At 41.5% G+C, this 18105-nt stretch overlaps 1 protein-coding gene across 1 annotated transcript in view; it reads right to left on the minus strand.

Moving 5' to 3' along the window:
• Nucleotides 1-1527: 1527 nt before the first annotated feature.
• LOC137618672 (zinc finger protein ZFP2-like) overlaps nucleotides 1528-18105 on the minus strand; it is a 188625-nt gene continuing 172047 nt past the window's right edge. The window contains exon 3 of the mRNA XM_068348812.1: nucleotides 1528-10314. Within this exon, the coding sequence (XP_068204913.1) occupies nucleotides 8477-10051 (1575 nt within the window). The 5' untranslated portion in view covers nucleotides 10052-10314 and the 3' untranslated portion in view covers nucleotides 1528-8476. The remainder of the gene's footprint in view (nucleotides 10315-18105) is intronic.

Genomic DNA, 18105 nt, shown 5'->3' on the forward strand with positions numbered 1-18105 from the left:
GGAGCACTGGAGGACAGAGGAAAGAGAATAAGCAGGTCCAAGACAGAATGCATGTGTTTCATCAATGAGGGCGATGGTAGAGAAAGTATTAAGTTGGGCAGAGGAGAAATAAAGAGAGTAGACAAGTTTAGATACCTGGGATCCATAATCAGTACTGGTGGAAGTATGGAAGAAGTAGAACACCTTACACAGGCAGGCTGGAACTACTGGAGAGCTGCCTCTGGAGTCCTTTGTGACAAGAGAGTGTCACTAAGACGTAAAGGAAAATCCCACAAGACGGTTGTAAGAACATCAATGCTCTATGGTACAGAGACAGTAAGCCTAAGGAAAACTGATGAGTAAAAGATGGATGTAGCAGAAATAAGAATGCTTAGGTGGATGTCTAGAGTGACAAGAAAGGATAGAATTAGGAATTATTACATCAGAAGATCAACAAAGGGTTTTGAAATATCAAAGAAAGTGCAATAAAGAAAACTGAGATGGTATGGACATCTACTGAGGAGGTAGGAGGATCATGTGGGGAGGCACACTATGGAAGTTAAATTTCAAGGTAGAAGAAGAAAGGGAAGACCAAAATGGAGATGGAGGGACTGAGTACAGGAGGACTTCAGGGAGAGGGGAATTGATGAAGCAGAGGGGCAAGACAGAAATAGATGGAAAAGGCTCATTCGAAACAGCAACCCCATATAGAAATGGGAATAAGGCGGAGAAGAAGATGATTGCACTCACAGATGATTGCAAGTGTAGACGATTGTGCGTGTGGAATTCTTGAGTACGGAGACAATTGTGTTTGACCTGTTCTTGTATGCTTGGAGATGTTCGTAAGTTTGTAATATCTATTGTGCTTGAAGATGGTAATGATTGTGAATTTAAACAAGTTGTAGATCATGAGGACAATTGTGTTCGTGGAACAATTATACACATGGAGAGGTGCTAAGAGGTGATCGTGTCAGTATTTGTGTCATTCATCTCGTAGATCGTCACCACACTTTTTGTGGCGATCGTAGTGCTCGTGTAGGTGGAAGATTGCCTCATAGAGGCCTGAATTGACAAGCAGCCGTTATCACATGTACGAGACAGGAAGGTGTTCATTGCTTGTGAAAACCAAAAAAACAGATCTGAAAAGTTAACAATCTCAGAACTCCTCATGGCATCTCATGGTTGTCTGCTAGTTAGTGCTCATGAAGAGGTCACTGTAATGAAGGGGCGTATGCCCTTGTAGCTCGTACTGTATCTCAAAGCTTTCATGAGAGGATGGATTTTAGTACTGCACTGTTTCTCCCATAAAATCATGAAGAGGAACCAGACTCATCAGTTGTCCTGTGCTTTGGTGACTTTGTCGGCAGTGCCACATCGGAAGATACAGTTGTTATCCCTGGAACTCTTAAAAGGGGAGCAGCGATACCAGTGCATATTGACATCACCAGCCTTCACTGTTTCTCTCTCCAAGAAAAGAAAGAGAGAGAGAGAGAGAGAGAGAGAGAGAGAGAGAGAGAGAGAGAGAGAGAGAGAGAGAGAGAGATCATTCAAGAACGGGAATGGTAGGTGTTAAAGCACTGTGTTTCTTACAGGAAGAGAAACAGTAAGAGTTACGTTCAGCAACTTCTATCAATTGGCCTTCCTGTTCCTCTAAGAGCAAGAAAGATGGAAGAACTCAAAGTTTCTCTCTCTTAAGGCAAAATGCAGCAGCCAGGTGATTAGGCCAAATTGCCTTAAAGGATTGGCAGATACTGAATGGAAGATGAAAAAGATAAGTGCAGTGCCTCTCCCTCCTACACTTGGCGGCGGTCAGCCGACGGCGCACCAGTGTAGTAGAAGGAAAACCTTCTTTAGGGTCTTGTTGTGGTCATAAACACTAGGCCAATGTTTTGTATGATGTGTAGGAATAAACCAATAACAGAAGTTAAGACATAACATTTTCAGTATAATAATATGATAAATTTGGAAATAATTTGTATTTTTCCTAACTACAGTATACAAACCTGGAGCTCTTTACATTAAAGTTATATTTTGCAAGTTGTAATTACCCTCCTCCAGTTAGCGGTGCTGGGAATGGGGATAGACCACCCATCTAGCTCACACCTGCACTAGTAACAAATCATCACTTTGCAATTACGGCAGGATTTCCGGGGGAAGGTGTTAGCTGGACCAGTATGTGTACAGAACTCCAGGTTTGCATAATCAGGAAAAGTATGAATCATTTCCAAATTTATCATTTGTTCCAACACTAAATAAAAACCATTACACTCTTCACAGTGGAGACTCACTCTAATATGGGTGAAAGTTCAAAAACCAACTGGTTGGTGACTGACCCTGGGCATTACTCTGAGCTTTGTATGAGCTGTTTACAGGCACCCTGACACGTCGTTAACTCTTGAGGGTTAGTGGCCTGGGAAATCCGTGCTAGATGTATCAGTCTGTAGCACTTGCATTACATTCCAAAGAGGAGGTCTGACTTGAGACTGAGGGGAAGGTGCGCTCGAAATTCCATATGAGGAGAGACAATTCCATCGACGAGGATATGTTACCTCTGAGTCTAAAAGTGAGGCTGAGTGATAGCCTTTTACCGCTGAGACTAAGCAAAGTTTTCCTCCCTGAGGTACTACAAAAACTCCGCTATTGTTGAATAGTGGCTCTGAGAGGAGCGATGCCCCGTCCATGAAACCAACCACAAAAGATGGACCACTTTACCTGATAACCGGTGGCAGTGGACTCCCCAGAGGTCTTCTGACATCCTCTTGGAAACTGATCTCAAAACGCCTCTCTTTGCGAGTTGCTGGATAACCTACAGGCGTGATGACGAAGCAATGGAATCGCTCCCTTGATGGAAGAACTTCACGTTTGGTTGTCTCAGTAGATTGGGAAGTGGAGGGAGCTCCCTCAGTGCCTCGATGAGCAGATGCAGAAGGTCCTGGAACCTTTCTTCATGGTGCCTCAACGTAGTTATTAGGGTTATTGAGAGGTCTTGCGATGCCCTGACCTTGTTTAGATACATCCGAAACTTCTGGTTTAGAGACATCGTGAACAGGTTGACCATCGGTGAACCCCTCAAAGTCAAAATTTTGTTGGCTATCTGTTATCTCAAAGATTGCTCAGAGTCTACTATCTGAAGTTTCCTGCTCAGATTATTGGGCAACATATTCTTCTTGCCTGGGATGAAACGGGCTGATATGGCCACATAGTTGTCTTCCGTCCATCTGAGGATTTCTACAGCAGATGGCAAAGGTGCTGTGAAAAAGTACCTCCTTGTTTGTTTGACAGTGACACTAGTGTGGTGTTGTTGCTCATCAGCACCATGACGTGCTCTGAAAGGAGCTGATGGAATTGCTTGAGGGCTAGAAAGGCTGCCTTCATTTCCAGGAGGTTTATGTGGCACAGTCGGTTGGTTTCGGACCAAAGAACGGACGCCTTGAGGTGCATAAGGTGAGCCCACCCCCATATTTTCTTAATGCATCTCTGAAGAGCAACAATTCTGGGGGAGGAGAGAGAAGTCTACTCCCCTAAGCAGATTGGTGTCTGATACCCACCAACTCAGGTCTCTCTTCTGTTCTGACCCTATCAGCACCAAGGTGTTAGGAGGGTTGAGGTGCTGAGACCAAAAGGTCTTCAGTTGCCACTGTAGAGAGCAAATGCGTGGGCGAATGCAAGGGACCAGCTTCTGCAAGGAGGTTAGGGGCCTAGAAACCTTTGCCAAAGAACTGCTGGCAAGGCGTCCTGCAAAAGAAACGGGTGGGCTACCCTTTTCATTCTCTCTATTTGTTCTTTGGAAGAGAAGACTGCCTAGTTTGGTCATGATCCTCACTTCTAAATAAACCATCTCTTGCAAAGGTTGCAGGAATGACTTTTTGTAATTCACCACGATCCCCCAATTTTAGCAAAAGGCGAGATGCCTATCTTAATGAAGGAGTAGGGTTTCTCTCGATTCTGCTACAACTAGCCTATCGTCTAGGTAACAGAGGAGACGAATGGCCTTCTTGTGAGCCCAGGCGGACAGACGGGTAAAGATCCGTGTGAACACCTGAGGTTCTGGGGACAGGCCGAAACACAGCACCTTGAACTTGTATATCTTTCTGCTTAATATGAATCTCAGGTACTTCCTTGATGATGGATGAATGGGGATCTGGAAGTATGCATCCTGAGCCGTCTCTATCTTAAACGGAGTTTGTTGAACAAACTCGTTCAAGACTGAGAGGTCGATGACTGGTCTCCAACCTCCAGATGGCTTTCCTATAAGAAATAACTGACAGTAGAAGCCTGGGGACTCGTTCAGGACCTCTTGGAGAGCGTCCTTCTCTAAGATGGTCAGGCCTTCAGCCTAAAGGGACTGATCCTTCACGGATCCCTTCGCTTAGAAATTTGACATCCTCCTATGGAGGGTTAGAGGAGGGCGAGAGAACGTGAACGAGATGATGTATCCCTCTCTGAACATGGGGACCGACCAAGGCTTGCCACCATGAACCATCTATCTCTGCCAATTGCTCAGCAAACATTCCCGAACCACTGGACTTGTTGGGGGAATGCCCTCCCTAGAGGGAACATTCACGTTTCCTTCGCTCGCTGCTTCTGCTCCTCTTAGAGCCCCTCGGTTGTGCTGCCTACTTCGGTGACTGCAAGCTTTTCTTTGAACCATGGCACTTTGTCAGGGATGATCTCTGCGGCGGTGGTACCACGCAGTTATAGCGTGTAGTCATAGCCCTATGGAGGAAGGAGTCCTGGCTCGTCTTTCTCCATCTGTCTGCCACTACTTCAATGTCCTCCACATTAAAGAGGGAGGGATCATCCATTGAGGAGTTGCGCAACTTCATTGTCTTTCTCCTCTACACCTGCCTCTGGGATTTTGAGATGACAAATCAAGTTGATTCACTGGTTGATGATGTTCTGCGTCAGGAACTACTGTGTCCTAGCCCATGAGAGGAGGAAATCGGAGATAGCCACCCTCTTCTAGGTGGTGGAGAAATCCTCGTTCTTCATGAGATAGCCCACTGACCCCAACCAATAGTCATTCAGAGCCAACTTTGCAATCCGTTCCATGTTGGCAGCATTCGCCACAGAGAAGTTCACTAGCAAAGTCGCCAGTCTGTCAAGGGAAGATTTCTACATAAGAGTCAGAATAGCCATATCTAAGGGTAGTGGAGAAGGATTGTCCTCCACTATCTCGTATGTAATACTTCCTCTGATGTATGTACGGTGGAAGAAGTAAACGAGACGAGTTCACAGACTAGAGGTACTGTGATACTCTTGACACCTGAGCATAATCCCTCTTGTTTGCTTCCTTGATCAAGGCTAGGCTACCCTAGTCTTGGTGGATCTTGGAGTTTTAAAAAAGTCTGGAACCATGTCCTTCTCCTCTACTGGAACCTATCTGTGACTCCCCAAAGGAATTTGCAGAAAATGTGATTTGCATCTTTCTGTTCCACGGAAGATCTTGGGGCTGGTGGACACAGGCAGCACCCCATGAGAAATTTCTGATCACCATCAAAGGGTTCTTCTTCCTCTGAGATAGCCCCCATAGCAGCCAGGGAGGGTCCTGGGCATCTGCTGAGATCACAGAAACAGACACCGAAGCAGACTGACCTTCCCTTTAAACTGGTCGCTCAGGCCTAGAATGCCTGTTCTTGGGAATGATCTTCGTGTCCTTCCTGCCATGGGGATGGATGTTGAAGTCCACGAGAAGGGAAGGACACTCCTTCCTCTTTGCCTCCTTAGGCACTGCACCTTCGGAGGAAGCGGTAAGAGGAGCCTCTGCTACTGTAGTACTGTAGAAGGCTCTGATAGAACTAACTCTACAGGTGACAGCTTATACAGTAATTGTCCAACTACCTCCCTGGGAGATCTCAATCCCCTTCTGGTTCGTAGATGATCCGAATACCCCAGCGGGGTAGTGTCTATCCTATGACTGTGTTTTCTCTTCTACGGGATGATGAGTATCACCCCCACCTTCTTCTAGATAGGATCCTGGACGATGGAAGAGGCCTTAGTAGACCCATATTTCTGATACCTAGAAGATTTCTGAGGAAGAGGAGGGATGGGTCAGCACAACGAGGAACATGCATAGCAGAACTGCTACTCCTACTGTCATTAGGGCCTCCACTCCTCTTGGAGGAACACGAAACCTTCTGTGGGATGGTTGGAATGTACGGTGGTGGAAAGGTTGGAGGAAGATTGGCCAGTCCAGCAACCGCCTGTTTCACTACCTAAACTAGCTCCAGGAACCATGGTGCATCTTTCAAAAACGGTGCCATTTCTGAATAAGCACCAGGAGGGTGTTTTCCTGACTTTAGTGGAGTATCAAGGAATGGTAGAGCACAAGGGGATGGGAGCACAAGGGGATGGTGTCTTGTGCTCTTCCCTAAATTCAGCTTCCCTGTAGAAGTGAGCACCGTCAGCATGACTACCTTGCTGAACAGACGAAGGCAAAGCACCCCTACCCTGTAAGGGAACTTGCTTTTCACCTCGGTAGGTAAACCGATGGTAAAATGAGCACTAGTTAGGCGAAGGCTAATGAGGCACGATAGTGCACACACCATTATCAGTGCACACTGGTGCTTTCCTAGCCACCTGGGCATAGCGAGGTAGAGCTCACCTCAGTGTGCGTCGTCAGTCCTTCTTGCCTTTGCAAATCAAGGTGGTAAGACTACCCATAATGAGAAGAATGCGTATTAGAGGTAGCCCACGCACCCCCATCAGGCACAATAGCTCACCCGCCCACCTTGCTAGGTAGTTGGGTGGGCATCAGCGCAGAAGATTCGTCTGTTGGACTGATGTTAGCATGCTCCCCCATTAGCAGGTTATGGGGAGAAACTCTCCTGCTCACCCTATCCTCCAAATGGGAAAGGTGGGTGGCCTTCCTATCCCACGAGAAAGAGGAAAGACGGGCAACTGCTGAATGTTTGCACACTGGCAGTGAAGCAGGATCTACCTAAGGAGAGGTAGAAAACAAAGGCGCAAGCTCCTGAGGGCTTGGCCTTGCAAAATGATTAGCGCTATGCTGTGCCATATGGCCATGATAGTGAGGAGGATTGATGGTTGCTGCTGTGGGCAGTTCTCCCTGCCAGCAAGAAGATTGCTGAATCGTGGCTGGTAATGGGTAACTCCTCGGAAGGTGAAGTTGCTCAATACCTTGAGGCGAACCTCCGGACAGCTCACTGAGATCGAGACAGTCAAGCACATAAGAAACCTTTTCATTGCAAGACCTACAAAAAATGGAAATCAACCCCCGGGGAGAGTGTACGGTCCTGCTGCGTACCCACATAGAACCCGTTACCTCCATGTAAGGGCACAACTGATGCGCTGCGTCAGTGGAAAGCAACTCCCTTACGCCGGTGGTCGGTACTGCTTTGCTTGGGTAAATAGCAGAGGCCCCTGGAGCGCAGGGTTGTCCAGGAGTTGGATGGTCACCACTCATATTCAACGGAATTCCAGGGGAAGCTGACCGAGCAGAGTCAGAATGGCGAGGTTGAGCCGATGGAGTCCGATGGCACGGTTTTATCCCCTTCGCGGATGAATCAGAAGGGGAAGAATCCGTCTTAGCCTTCTTCTTCCGTTGCCTACTAAGCCTCGTTTACTGGGAGAGTGACCACTACCCATACTCATCACAAGAAGACTCCTGCACGAAAGTGACCCCAACGTGCAGGGCAGAGACCTTCGATGCCCGGGCAAACCTGCATGGTTATGAGTCTTATGGGCAGACATACGTAAAAAATAAAAATAAAAGAAAAATTTTAACTTTTATGCAAGTTCTCTAATTGTATTGGCATTATGATTTTTATCAGGATAGTAAGACAACTTCTGTACTTTACCGAGCTGAAATAAAAAGTGATGGTTTATTATGAGTGCAGGTGTGAATGGGGTGGCTGATGTACCCCATCTCCCCCTCTGCTAACTAGAGAGTAATTACACCTCATAAATAGCTGTAAATTGTGTAATAGTTTGTATATAATGTCAGAACAAATATCAATTAAGTGAAATTTCACTTGGTACCAAGATCATTATAGAAAGATGCACAACAGTAATCATGTCCTTCCTCCAGAACATAGAGCAAAAGAGATCAGCAGACCAAAACACATAAAACACTTTTATTTTCTGTTGTCCAAGTGTTTCCTATAATCATTTAATTTACAACCAAATACTGTTCAGGTTTCTAACTGTCAAAAGTTCCTAAGCAACAAAGAAGTAAATAAGTAGTGAGTCAGAGGTACAGTAAAACTATCTAACAAGAGATGACAACATTACAAGCAGCTGAAGATCACCAAGGAAACACAGATCTCAATCAATCAAATATGTTTTTCTTGCTTGATCAAAATTCCATTCAAGTTGATTGTAAGTGTCCCATAAAGAGTATTGTGCAAAGGAAATAACTCAATTCCAGTTAATTAAACTAACAAGAGAGAGTACAACTAGAGTCTAGCAAGTATGGAAATTAAATTCAGGTAACAGCATTCTCGTTTTTTCCGAAGAACACGACATTCCCAATTCTTTACAAAATTTCTCTGACGCAAATCTCCATATGCCTTTTCATGTGTGTTTTCAAGGTAAATGCCATACCACAAACATTGCACTTAAATGGCTTCTTCCTAGTGTGAATTCTACAATGTTTTGTGAAAGTGGCTCTCTCAGAAAATGCTTTGTGACAGATACTGCATTTAAATGGCTTCTCCCCAGTATGAATTTTGTGATGCTTTGTCAGATTACCTTTCTGGGAAAAGGCTTTGTCACAGAAGCTGCACTTAAATGGCTTCTCCCCGGTGTGAATTTTACAATGTTTTGTGAAAGTACCTCCATCAGCAAATGCTTTGCCACAGAAACTGCACTTGAATGGCTTCTCCCCAGTATGAATTCTGTGATGCATTTTAAGATTACCTTTCTGAAAAAATGCTTTGTCACAAAAACTGCACTTGAATGGCTTCTCCCCAGTGTGAAGTTTACAATGTCTTGTGTAAGCACCTCCATCAGAAAAGGCTTTGTCACAGAAACTACACTTAAATGGCTTCTCCCCAGTATGAATTCTATGATGATTTATAAGATTACTTCTCTGAGAAAATGCTTTGTCACAAAAATTGCACTTAAATGGCCTCTCCCCAGTGTGGATTTTACAATGTTTTGTGAAAGTATCTCCATCAGAAAATGCTTTGTTACAGAAAGTACACTTAAATGGCTTCTCCAAAGTATGAATTCTATGATGCTTTGTAAGATTACCTTTCTGAGTAAATGCTTTGTTACAGACTCTGCACTTAAATGGCTTCTCTCCAGTGTGACTTCTATAATGTTTTGTGAGAATATCTTTACTAGAAAATGCTTTGTCACAGCAACTGCATTTATATGGCTTATCCCCAGTGTGAGTTCTTAAATGTACTATGAGATTCTTTTTCCAAAAAAAGACTTTGCCACATTCACTACACTCGAATGACCTCCTCTTAGTGTGAGTTTCATAATGTGCTTTAAGATCAACTTTGTTAAAAAATGTTTTATCACATTCACTGCATCTGAACTGGCACCCATTGTGAATTAGCTTTGGAGTGTTGGGGGGTTTAGCTACTCCCAAAAATATTTTTTCATAATTCCTATCAACAAACGACTTCCCTTTCGTACCAACATCAGTGTGAGTTTTGGAATCACTTTCCTGACAGAGAGATTTTTCACAACCACTGTTTTCAATATGCTCCTTCTTATTCTGCAAAAATATTTTCCCCTTTTCTCTTCCCTTTCCTTTGTTCTCTTTCCTACTGGATCCCAACTGTATGCCACATTCCTCTTTCACACCTGTCTTTATACTCTCCTCCTCCTTTTTATTGAATTCCCTTTTGCTGATTTGTAAATCCTTCTCACTCACTGATGCATAAGAGTCAAAAAAATGTTTCATATGACCTTCGCTTGACTCAAATATTTCTGGCTCTGCTTTAAATTCCATTTCTGGCTCTGCTTTGAATTCTGGATCTGCTTTGAATTCCATGTCTGGATCCATGATATGAGATTCATCATTAAGGAATCCATCACTCACGAAAATATCATCCTTTTCCAACTTGACCTCAGTGTGTGGAAAGGAATCTTCCATTTCACTTTTTATTGGAAATTCTAATGATTCAGAGTTTTTTATCCTTTCCTTATCACTGGAAGAGATCCTTTTCACTATTATTTCCAACAGTGTCCAAAGATAAAGTTAAAACTAAACTTCCTAATCTTTACATCAAAGTTTTACGACATGAACCAACACAGACCCTTCCTTTTTCCAAGTCCTGTATCTTTTTCAGATATCTTTAGTGGTTTACACAATCTTGCCACAAAAGTTGGATGATTATTTCCTTTGGGATGAAAAATCTGAAATAATAGAGAACAATTATCATTAGAGTAAGACAAGATGAAAATTCTGGAGTCTTCTTAAATAAAATGACAAATTTTAAACTAACATATAATCTGAGTAACTTGTATTTTCCCTGTCTATACAAACCTGAGTCCTTTAACTAGGGAGACTCACAGATTAGATGGTTGGAAGTCCCCTTGGAACTAAAACTGGAAGGTTCTGTAACTTCCCTGGAAGTGTTCAAAGATTGATCTGCGAAGAAGCAAAGACAGGCCACTAACCTCCCCCTATCTGTTTATCATACGAGAAAGAGATAAGGCCTGGGTTGTACGTGAATTACACCATTCCATGTAAAGAGAAACCGTACCCACTGGAGGGGATGTCAGTAAAAGTCATATACCAATTATAAAAAGAATGGGTTGGTGAAATTCACCATCCCTAACTCGCATGGAGGATGGGTAAATATACTTCTTTGGATACAAAGAATGGTGCTCTGAAATGAAACTTACCAGCATCTGGTCCGACCAGCATGTAACGACTAGACCACTGACCCCAAGAGAGGGTTAGAGGAATGAAAGAAAAGAGCCAGTTATTACTACCTTTCATTGCTAATTTATGTTTAAACCCTACCAGAGACAAGATGCATCCTTGTCCCATGTGGGAGATGAGCTGATTACATAAATGCTCAAGCAGCCAGCACAGGTCCAAGCATGAATATACCAAAGTACTTGTGGGTATAATCTTGCAAATAAAAGGCTGTGAAGGTTATCTGCCTTTCCAGACACATGCCTTCAACAACTAGCCCATTGACAGAATTTTCTTGAAAGCAAGTGCAGGGTCAATACATCTATTTACATGGCATTGGTCCTGGCTGTTGCCTTGACTATCTTGTCAGCCGAGGCCTATGCCCTATGAATTGCCTAACATAGCTAAAAAGAGAAAGAGAAAGTGTTCCTTGACACCTTAATCAACTACAAACCAAAACTAACGTATCTCCTATGGGCTGCAGTGCTGCAAGAGCCCGTGCTTGGCCGCAAGGGCCAGGCAATCTATAAGCAAGCAAGAAATCAACCTCTTCCTCTTGCTTTCAACTCTAGGAGGTTTATGTAGCATTGTTGGACTAATTCAGACCATAGCCCAAAAGACCACGTGATGTAACAGGTGAGTGTCCTACTCCTCTTTTGATGCATCTATGAAGAGCATCAGTTTGGGGGTGGAGGGTAAGGGAGGGGAAGAAGAAGAGCTATTCCCCTGAGAAGGTTTTAATCCAAGATCCACCAACTCAGGACTTCCTTCTGCAACGATTGCACCGGGGTGCAAGTGCTGGGATGATCTTTGCTTTGAGGCCAAGTTGTAGTGGTTAGCAGGCTGTTGTTGGAGAAACCTTACAGGTGACTATCTCATTCTTCTACCATATACACAGTGGCCAAAGATAAATCCACTAGAGAAAAATAAAAGAAATACAGGCACCACCCCTTGTTTTGGTTCTTGGAAATGGGACCCAACAGTAGGGTTTTTAGAGTTTCTCTAAGATTTTTCCTCATAAGAAAATATAGTAACTCAAGTAAGATTTCAAATATTTCAATATCTTAAATATACCCCAACCTAAGCACTGAGGAACGAGCAATTCTACGGCAAAGGAAAAATATTAAGGATTATAAAAAAGATTATTTCTAACATCAAATTTAAAAAAACAAAACAAAGGATACTAATTCATTCGGCATAAAACTACAATTACCCAAAACTTCTGGATACTGTCTAATGTACAAGAAACTAATATGTTCATTTTCTTTACTATAGCAATCATATTCCGAAGTAACTTTTCAGCATCTAAATTCAGTAGGGCACAGCCAGATAAATACAATCCCACATCAAGGGTACACGAGTTTCAAATTCACAGTAACCTAAGTTAGTCTTCAAGTCACATATTTACAGGGGTTTAAAATTATTCAGTTCAGACGCATGCTTTACAAAATTATCATGAACGTAACTTTGGGACACCACCAACTAGTCTTTGTACACCTTTGTACTCTGGCTTTCCCAACCCTATATTAGTCCTGAGACAGGAAGATTCAATGCCAGCCCCATGTATGGATTATTGCAACGACACAGCAACCACATGCAAACTTTGCTCACATCTTATTTTGAGACCTTAAAATTAAACAGCTTCTTTTTATAAGAATTCCCAGTTACAAAACTTGTGAGAAGAGATGTAAACCAACAGAATTCTCTATCTAATCACTTTTAAACACAATACTGTAATTAACACCAAACCAGGACTTGACTATTCAGCTTTGAATACTGTATTTTCATTATTATTCCATTTTAAACTTGTTTTTATCTTCTCCAAAATCTTTAACAGATGTTTGCTCATGAAATAGGATTTCTCTGAGGTACCATAACTCCTCTCATAATCTTCAAAGATCCACAAAAACTACAAACTTTAGAAACAATTTGTATTCTTCCTAGCTATACAAACCAGAGTAATTTCAATAGGTTACTCCTAGTTCCGTTTTCTACAACCCCACATAAAAACAATTGGAATAGTGCAGATGTGTCCCTGCATGTCGTAAGAGGTAACTAAAAGGGATGGGACGAGATGACTGAAAATCCCCTCTCCTGTATCATTACTTCCTATGAGATAAATTTTTAGTTTACTCTTATGCAGACACAAACTTCTGAGTCATTTAAATGGGAGACTTCCAGTGAGGAAAGGAAACAAGAAAAAATTAAATATTTTAAAAACAGTAACATTAAGATAAATATTTCCTAGGTAAACTATAAATTTTTTTTTACAAAAACAAGAGGAAGAAAAATTAGATAGAATGCTCCTACTAAGAGGAAAGTAGCCACTGAACAATTACAGTGCAGTAGTTAACCCCTTAGGTGAAGATGAATTGTTTAGTAATCTCAGTGTTTTCATGTGTTGTGGACAGAGGAGAATCTGTAAAAAATATGTCCGATTATTCGGTGTATGAGTAGGCAAAGGGAAAGTGAGCTGTAACCAGAGAGAAGGATCCAATGTAGTACTGTCTAGCCAGTCAAAGGACCCCATAACTCTCTAGTGGTAGTATCTCAACAGGTGGCTGGTGCTCTAGCCAACCATAATCAGTGTATCAAATATACACATTTATAACTGAGAACATGTTATTCTTAACTGCATTAGGGTGTGGTCTAAGTGGGAACTCCAGGTCTGTCGTGTGAGTACAATCAGACTTAATCCACATTTCCTACCCTCATAATGATAGAAGACGCTTCAAGTGTGATGAGTGCGGGAAGACATTCAAGTTCAATCACCATCTCAAGGAACATAAGAAGAGCCAGATGAATGATGGGAAGCGTAAACATCCAGATAATTTTAATGGGTGTTGGAAGGCGTCTTTGAACAGCTCAATAATCAGGAATGGGGTGGGGGGGGGAATACGGGAGTGTGAAAAACAGGTCGCCTGGCACATTCCTCTTTTATTGGACCTCTCTGACAAGATAACAGTGCAGAATGCCAACTAGACTGGGCCTTCGAACTGGCTGAGCCAGGACACACTGTGTAGAGAAGTCAAGGCTGAAGAGAACATGTCTAGGGTGGTGAATGCCAGACTGCGGCTCGAGCCCCGCTCAAACTCGTTAGTTCCTTTGATCACTGCAACCTCACCATCCTTATGGGCTAAGGATGTGGGATTCAGGGAAGTCTATAGGTCTATCTGCTGAGTTATCAGTAGCCATTGCCTGGCCCTCCTTGGTCTTAGCTTGGGTGGAGCGGGGGCTTGGGCACTGCTCATATGTATATATGGTCAGCCTCTAGGGCATTTTAGCCTGATGAATAAAACTTCCAGCAAATGCTTTTACTATGAATTTTAAGTAATTCCTTCAGTTTCAATGTATCAAAATAAGTAAATGTTTTTGCTATTAGCAAATACTTAGAGAAGTTGCTTAAGCACAAGCAAATGTTTCAAGATTATCAGCAGTTACTTCATTTCCCACGAATAAAACATAGCAATTAAGTTTGCTTTCCAGCAATTGCTTGGAAAAGTTTAAGGCAGCTCGCTAGGTGCTTGAAACTCAAGTGAACTGGACCTAATAGCTGCGTTTCTGAAGAAAAATACTGGAAAGGCCCATATATGGATAAAATTATTTTAATCTGAGAATAAATTAGAAAATACACTCAAGAGAAAAGATCTGAGAAATATCAGTTTCCATATGCAATAGCAGCAATTGATTGAACTCATGTATGTATTTGAAAAGTTCAACATCATGGTATTGAATACATAAATACCTATAGGAATGTATTTACAAGCAGTGATGTCCAGTCCACTTTCAGTTCCGAAGTGTTCACTAGCATCGATGTTTAGTGACGGAGTGTATTGTATATAAGTAGTTTTTTAAGAACTCTTGCATCCACAACATGTGGTCGGTTGATATTCTTAACAAACTTGGTTAATGACTCCAATGAGAAGAGGAAACATTCAAGAAAAGTTGCAACAAATAACTGGTTTCTGGTAAATTTGGAGAAGGGGCTTTCCTTTTCACAGATTATTATTATTATTATTATTATTATTATTATTATTATTATTATTATTATTATTATCTAATCTACATTCCTAGTTGGAAAAGCAAGACGTTATAAGCCCCATTAGGTCTCCAACAGAGACAAATAGCCCAATGAGGAAAGGAAATATGGAATAAACATGAAACGTGATGAATAAAAAATGAAATATCCTTAAATTGATTCGGGATGTAAAAACAATGAAGTGACTTATGTGAACCATTTAAGGCAAAAAAAAAAAAAAAAAAAAAAAAATGTTGCAAGTTTAAACCTCTGAAGTTTCACTTCTCCAACTGCCTTGTTAAGAAGGTCATTCCACAATCTGGTAATAGCTGGAATAAAACTTCTAGAATACAGTGTAGTATTGATCCATATGATGAGGAAGGCAAGACTGTTTGGAATAACTGCATACCTAGTAACATGTATGATGCAAATTAATAGTCAGAATCAATGGATAAAGAACTAAATGAACGACAGTGCAAGAGATTAATATCCAGATCAAGAAAAAGAAGTTTAATAAACCGTAAATTTTTTTCCAGCAAATTGAGAAGACCAGGCAGGAAAACAAGACTCGGAAGAAGCTAGAGTGAAAGAATTAAAATATGTTTTCATAATAGATTGATCACCGAAAATCTTGAAAGGCATTCTCGATACGCCAATTTTTCTGTGCAATTAAAGCAAAAACACTCCAAATATATTTCTTAAAAGTAAATTTGCATTACAAACTTTGTTTTTCAATTATTGGCCTGACGAACGTTTCTGTTCCAGCTAAAATGTCTGACTCCAAACTTTCTTTTCTATGAACATCAGCACTGAAATGGAAATTATGCTTGTCATTTATCACGTGGAAAGAAAGAAAGAAAAGCAACGAAAGAGCAAACACGCCTAGGCTTTTACAAAAAACATAATTCAACTGGACCAGTTGGAAATGGATATACCGTAGCACATATGCCGCACGTGGCTTGGTCCCTATGCAAAAGCTACAACTAAATCAAGAAAAAGGTACCAAATGGTGATGGTTTACCTTAGCATTTGCTACCTTTTGCTACTTAAGCTTTTGCTTTTACTTAAAAGCTTTTGCTCTAAGCAAATGCTTGGTTTTTATTCATAAGGCTAATTGTCCTGCTTGATAGGGCAATGTCACCATCCCTTGCCTCTGCCATTCATGAGCGGCCTTTAAACCTTTAACATCCGAGCACAAACCTGCAGAAATGCCGACGTAGCATTCTCTGGCAAGAAGAACCTCCAATGAATAGTTGGGATAGTGGATAGCAAGATCTTGTTTGAGGGGTGAAATGAGGTGAATTCTTAGATCCACAGATGAAATCATTCACTTGGTCCAAGCCCAAGGCAACAAAATCTCACCTGAGCGGCTCCAAAGAGGGCTTCAATTATTGAGGGAGGCACAGTCTCCCCCCCCCTCCCCAAAGCCATTGCACTCACGAATGAGTAGAGGGACCTTCACAAAAGAACTCTCCGACTCCCCAGTTTAGCCTTCAAGGGCTCCGGTCTGAGGTTCCCGGGACATGCTGCCCCTGAGGCCCTCATCTGCAGCCACAGGCGAGGGTAAGGTAGCAAACTGCAGAGAATCTACATCTCCCCACGAGTACGGCAGTTCAGTCCCCACGACAGACCCAGGCACATTATTAAGGGCTGATGAAGGCCTTGGGCAAGCTTACAGCAACTAGGGAGAACTCCTGTTATGTGACCCACTGTCACAATATAATAAAGAGTTTGCGTTCCAAAAATATGTTTTATATTAATTTTGTTTTTGGTAGGTTTCTGTTATTCACTCTCATCACACCTTTAAATTGTCTCTAATTAATTTTTCTCAGACTGACACAATGCCCTACTCCGGCTGTAAAAAAGAAAAAAAATACCTCAATCTTAAACAAAATAAATAGTAGTATAGATCTCAATACTACACAGTATTCTATAGACAATTCTTTTTATTGAGGTAGATTTGCCGCGACTTGCAGGGGTGCACTTTTCGCTCAGAAAAATTTCCTGATCGCTGATTGATTGGACAAGATAATTCTAACCAATCGGATAGCAGGAAATTTTTCCAAGCTAAAAGGGTACTGCTGCAAGTCGGTGCAAATGGGGCCCATTAAAAAAATGAGTATAGAAGTTTGATTACAGCTGTGACCAAGTTGTGGAATGATCTTCCTAATCAGGTAGTTGAATCGTTGGAATTTCAAAAGTTCCAACTATTTTCATAGTTTATGAAAGATCTATTTTAATGTTGTTACTGTTCTTTAAATGTTATTTCAATTTGGTCATTACTTTTCTTGTGGCTTATTTATTTCCTTTCCTCACTGTAGGGCTCATGTAGTAGTTGAAAAAAAAGCAAACTAGAATGATGTCATGATACAAGATGTACCGTGGGTAGATAGACAGCCACTGCACCCAAAGAATGGCTCAATAAATTTCCACAGTTGTCATTTACTGCAAATTTTGAGAAATACTACAAATTTTAAAGATAATTTGTATTTGTCTTAGCTATACAAACCTAAGTCATCTATACTGTGTGTAGTTTACTCATAAGTCATTTAGTAATGACCAGAATGAAAGAGGTTATGGGAATATGGCATTATTGTATGGTTAGCAGTTATCCCACCCACACTGGGAAAGAGTGGCTGAGTCGGGGAGACAGCTACACTTATTTCATGGTCAAGACTTGAATGAGGAATGACATTTAAAATGAATGCCTCAGGAAAAATACAAATTGTCTTTAAAATTTGTATTTTGTTCCTACTGAGAACACGATCTCTTATCAGCTATAAGGGGAGTCTCCCTTAGGTGGTGGAAGTCCCCTATATTATTTCTAGCTAAGCTACAACCCTAGTCGGAAAAGCTGGATACTATAATCCAGATGGCTCCAACAGGGAAAAATAACCCAGGGATGAAAGGAAATAAGGAAATAAATAAACTTCAGTATATGGGAAGTAATGAACCAATAAAATAAAATATTTCAAGAACACTGATAATATTAAAACATCTTTCATATATAAAATATAAAAAGACTTCTGTCAGCCTGTTCAACATGAAAATATTTGCTGCAAGTTTGAACTTTTGAAGTTCTATTGATTCAACTACCCAATAAGGAAGATGATTTCACAACTTTGTCACAGCTGGAATAAAACTTCTAGAATACAGTGTAGTATCGAGCCTCATGATGGAGATGGCCTGACTATTAGAACCACTATAACTGCATACCTAGTATTACGAACTGGATGATACTGTCCGGGAAGATCTGAATGCAATG

This window comes from Palaemon carinicauda, chromosome 25 (genome assembly GCF_036898095.1).
Source record: "Palaemon carinicauda isolate YSFRI2023 chromosome 25, ASM3689809v2, whole genome shotgun sequence".
NCBI classification, from domain to species: Eukaryota; Metazoa; Arthropoda; class Malacostraca; order Decapoda; family Palaemonidae; genus Palaemon; species Palaemon carinicauda.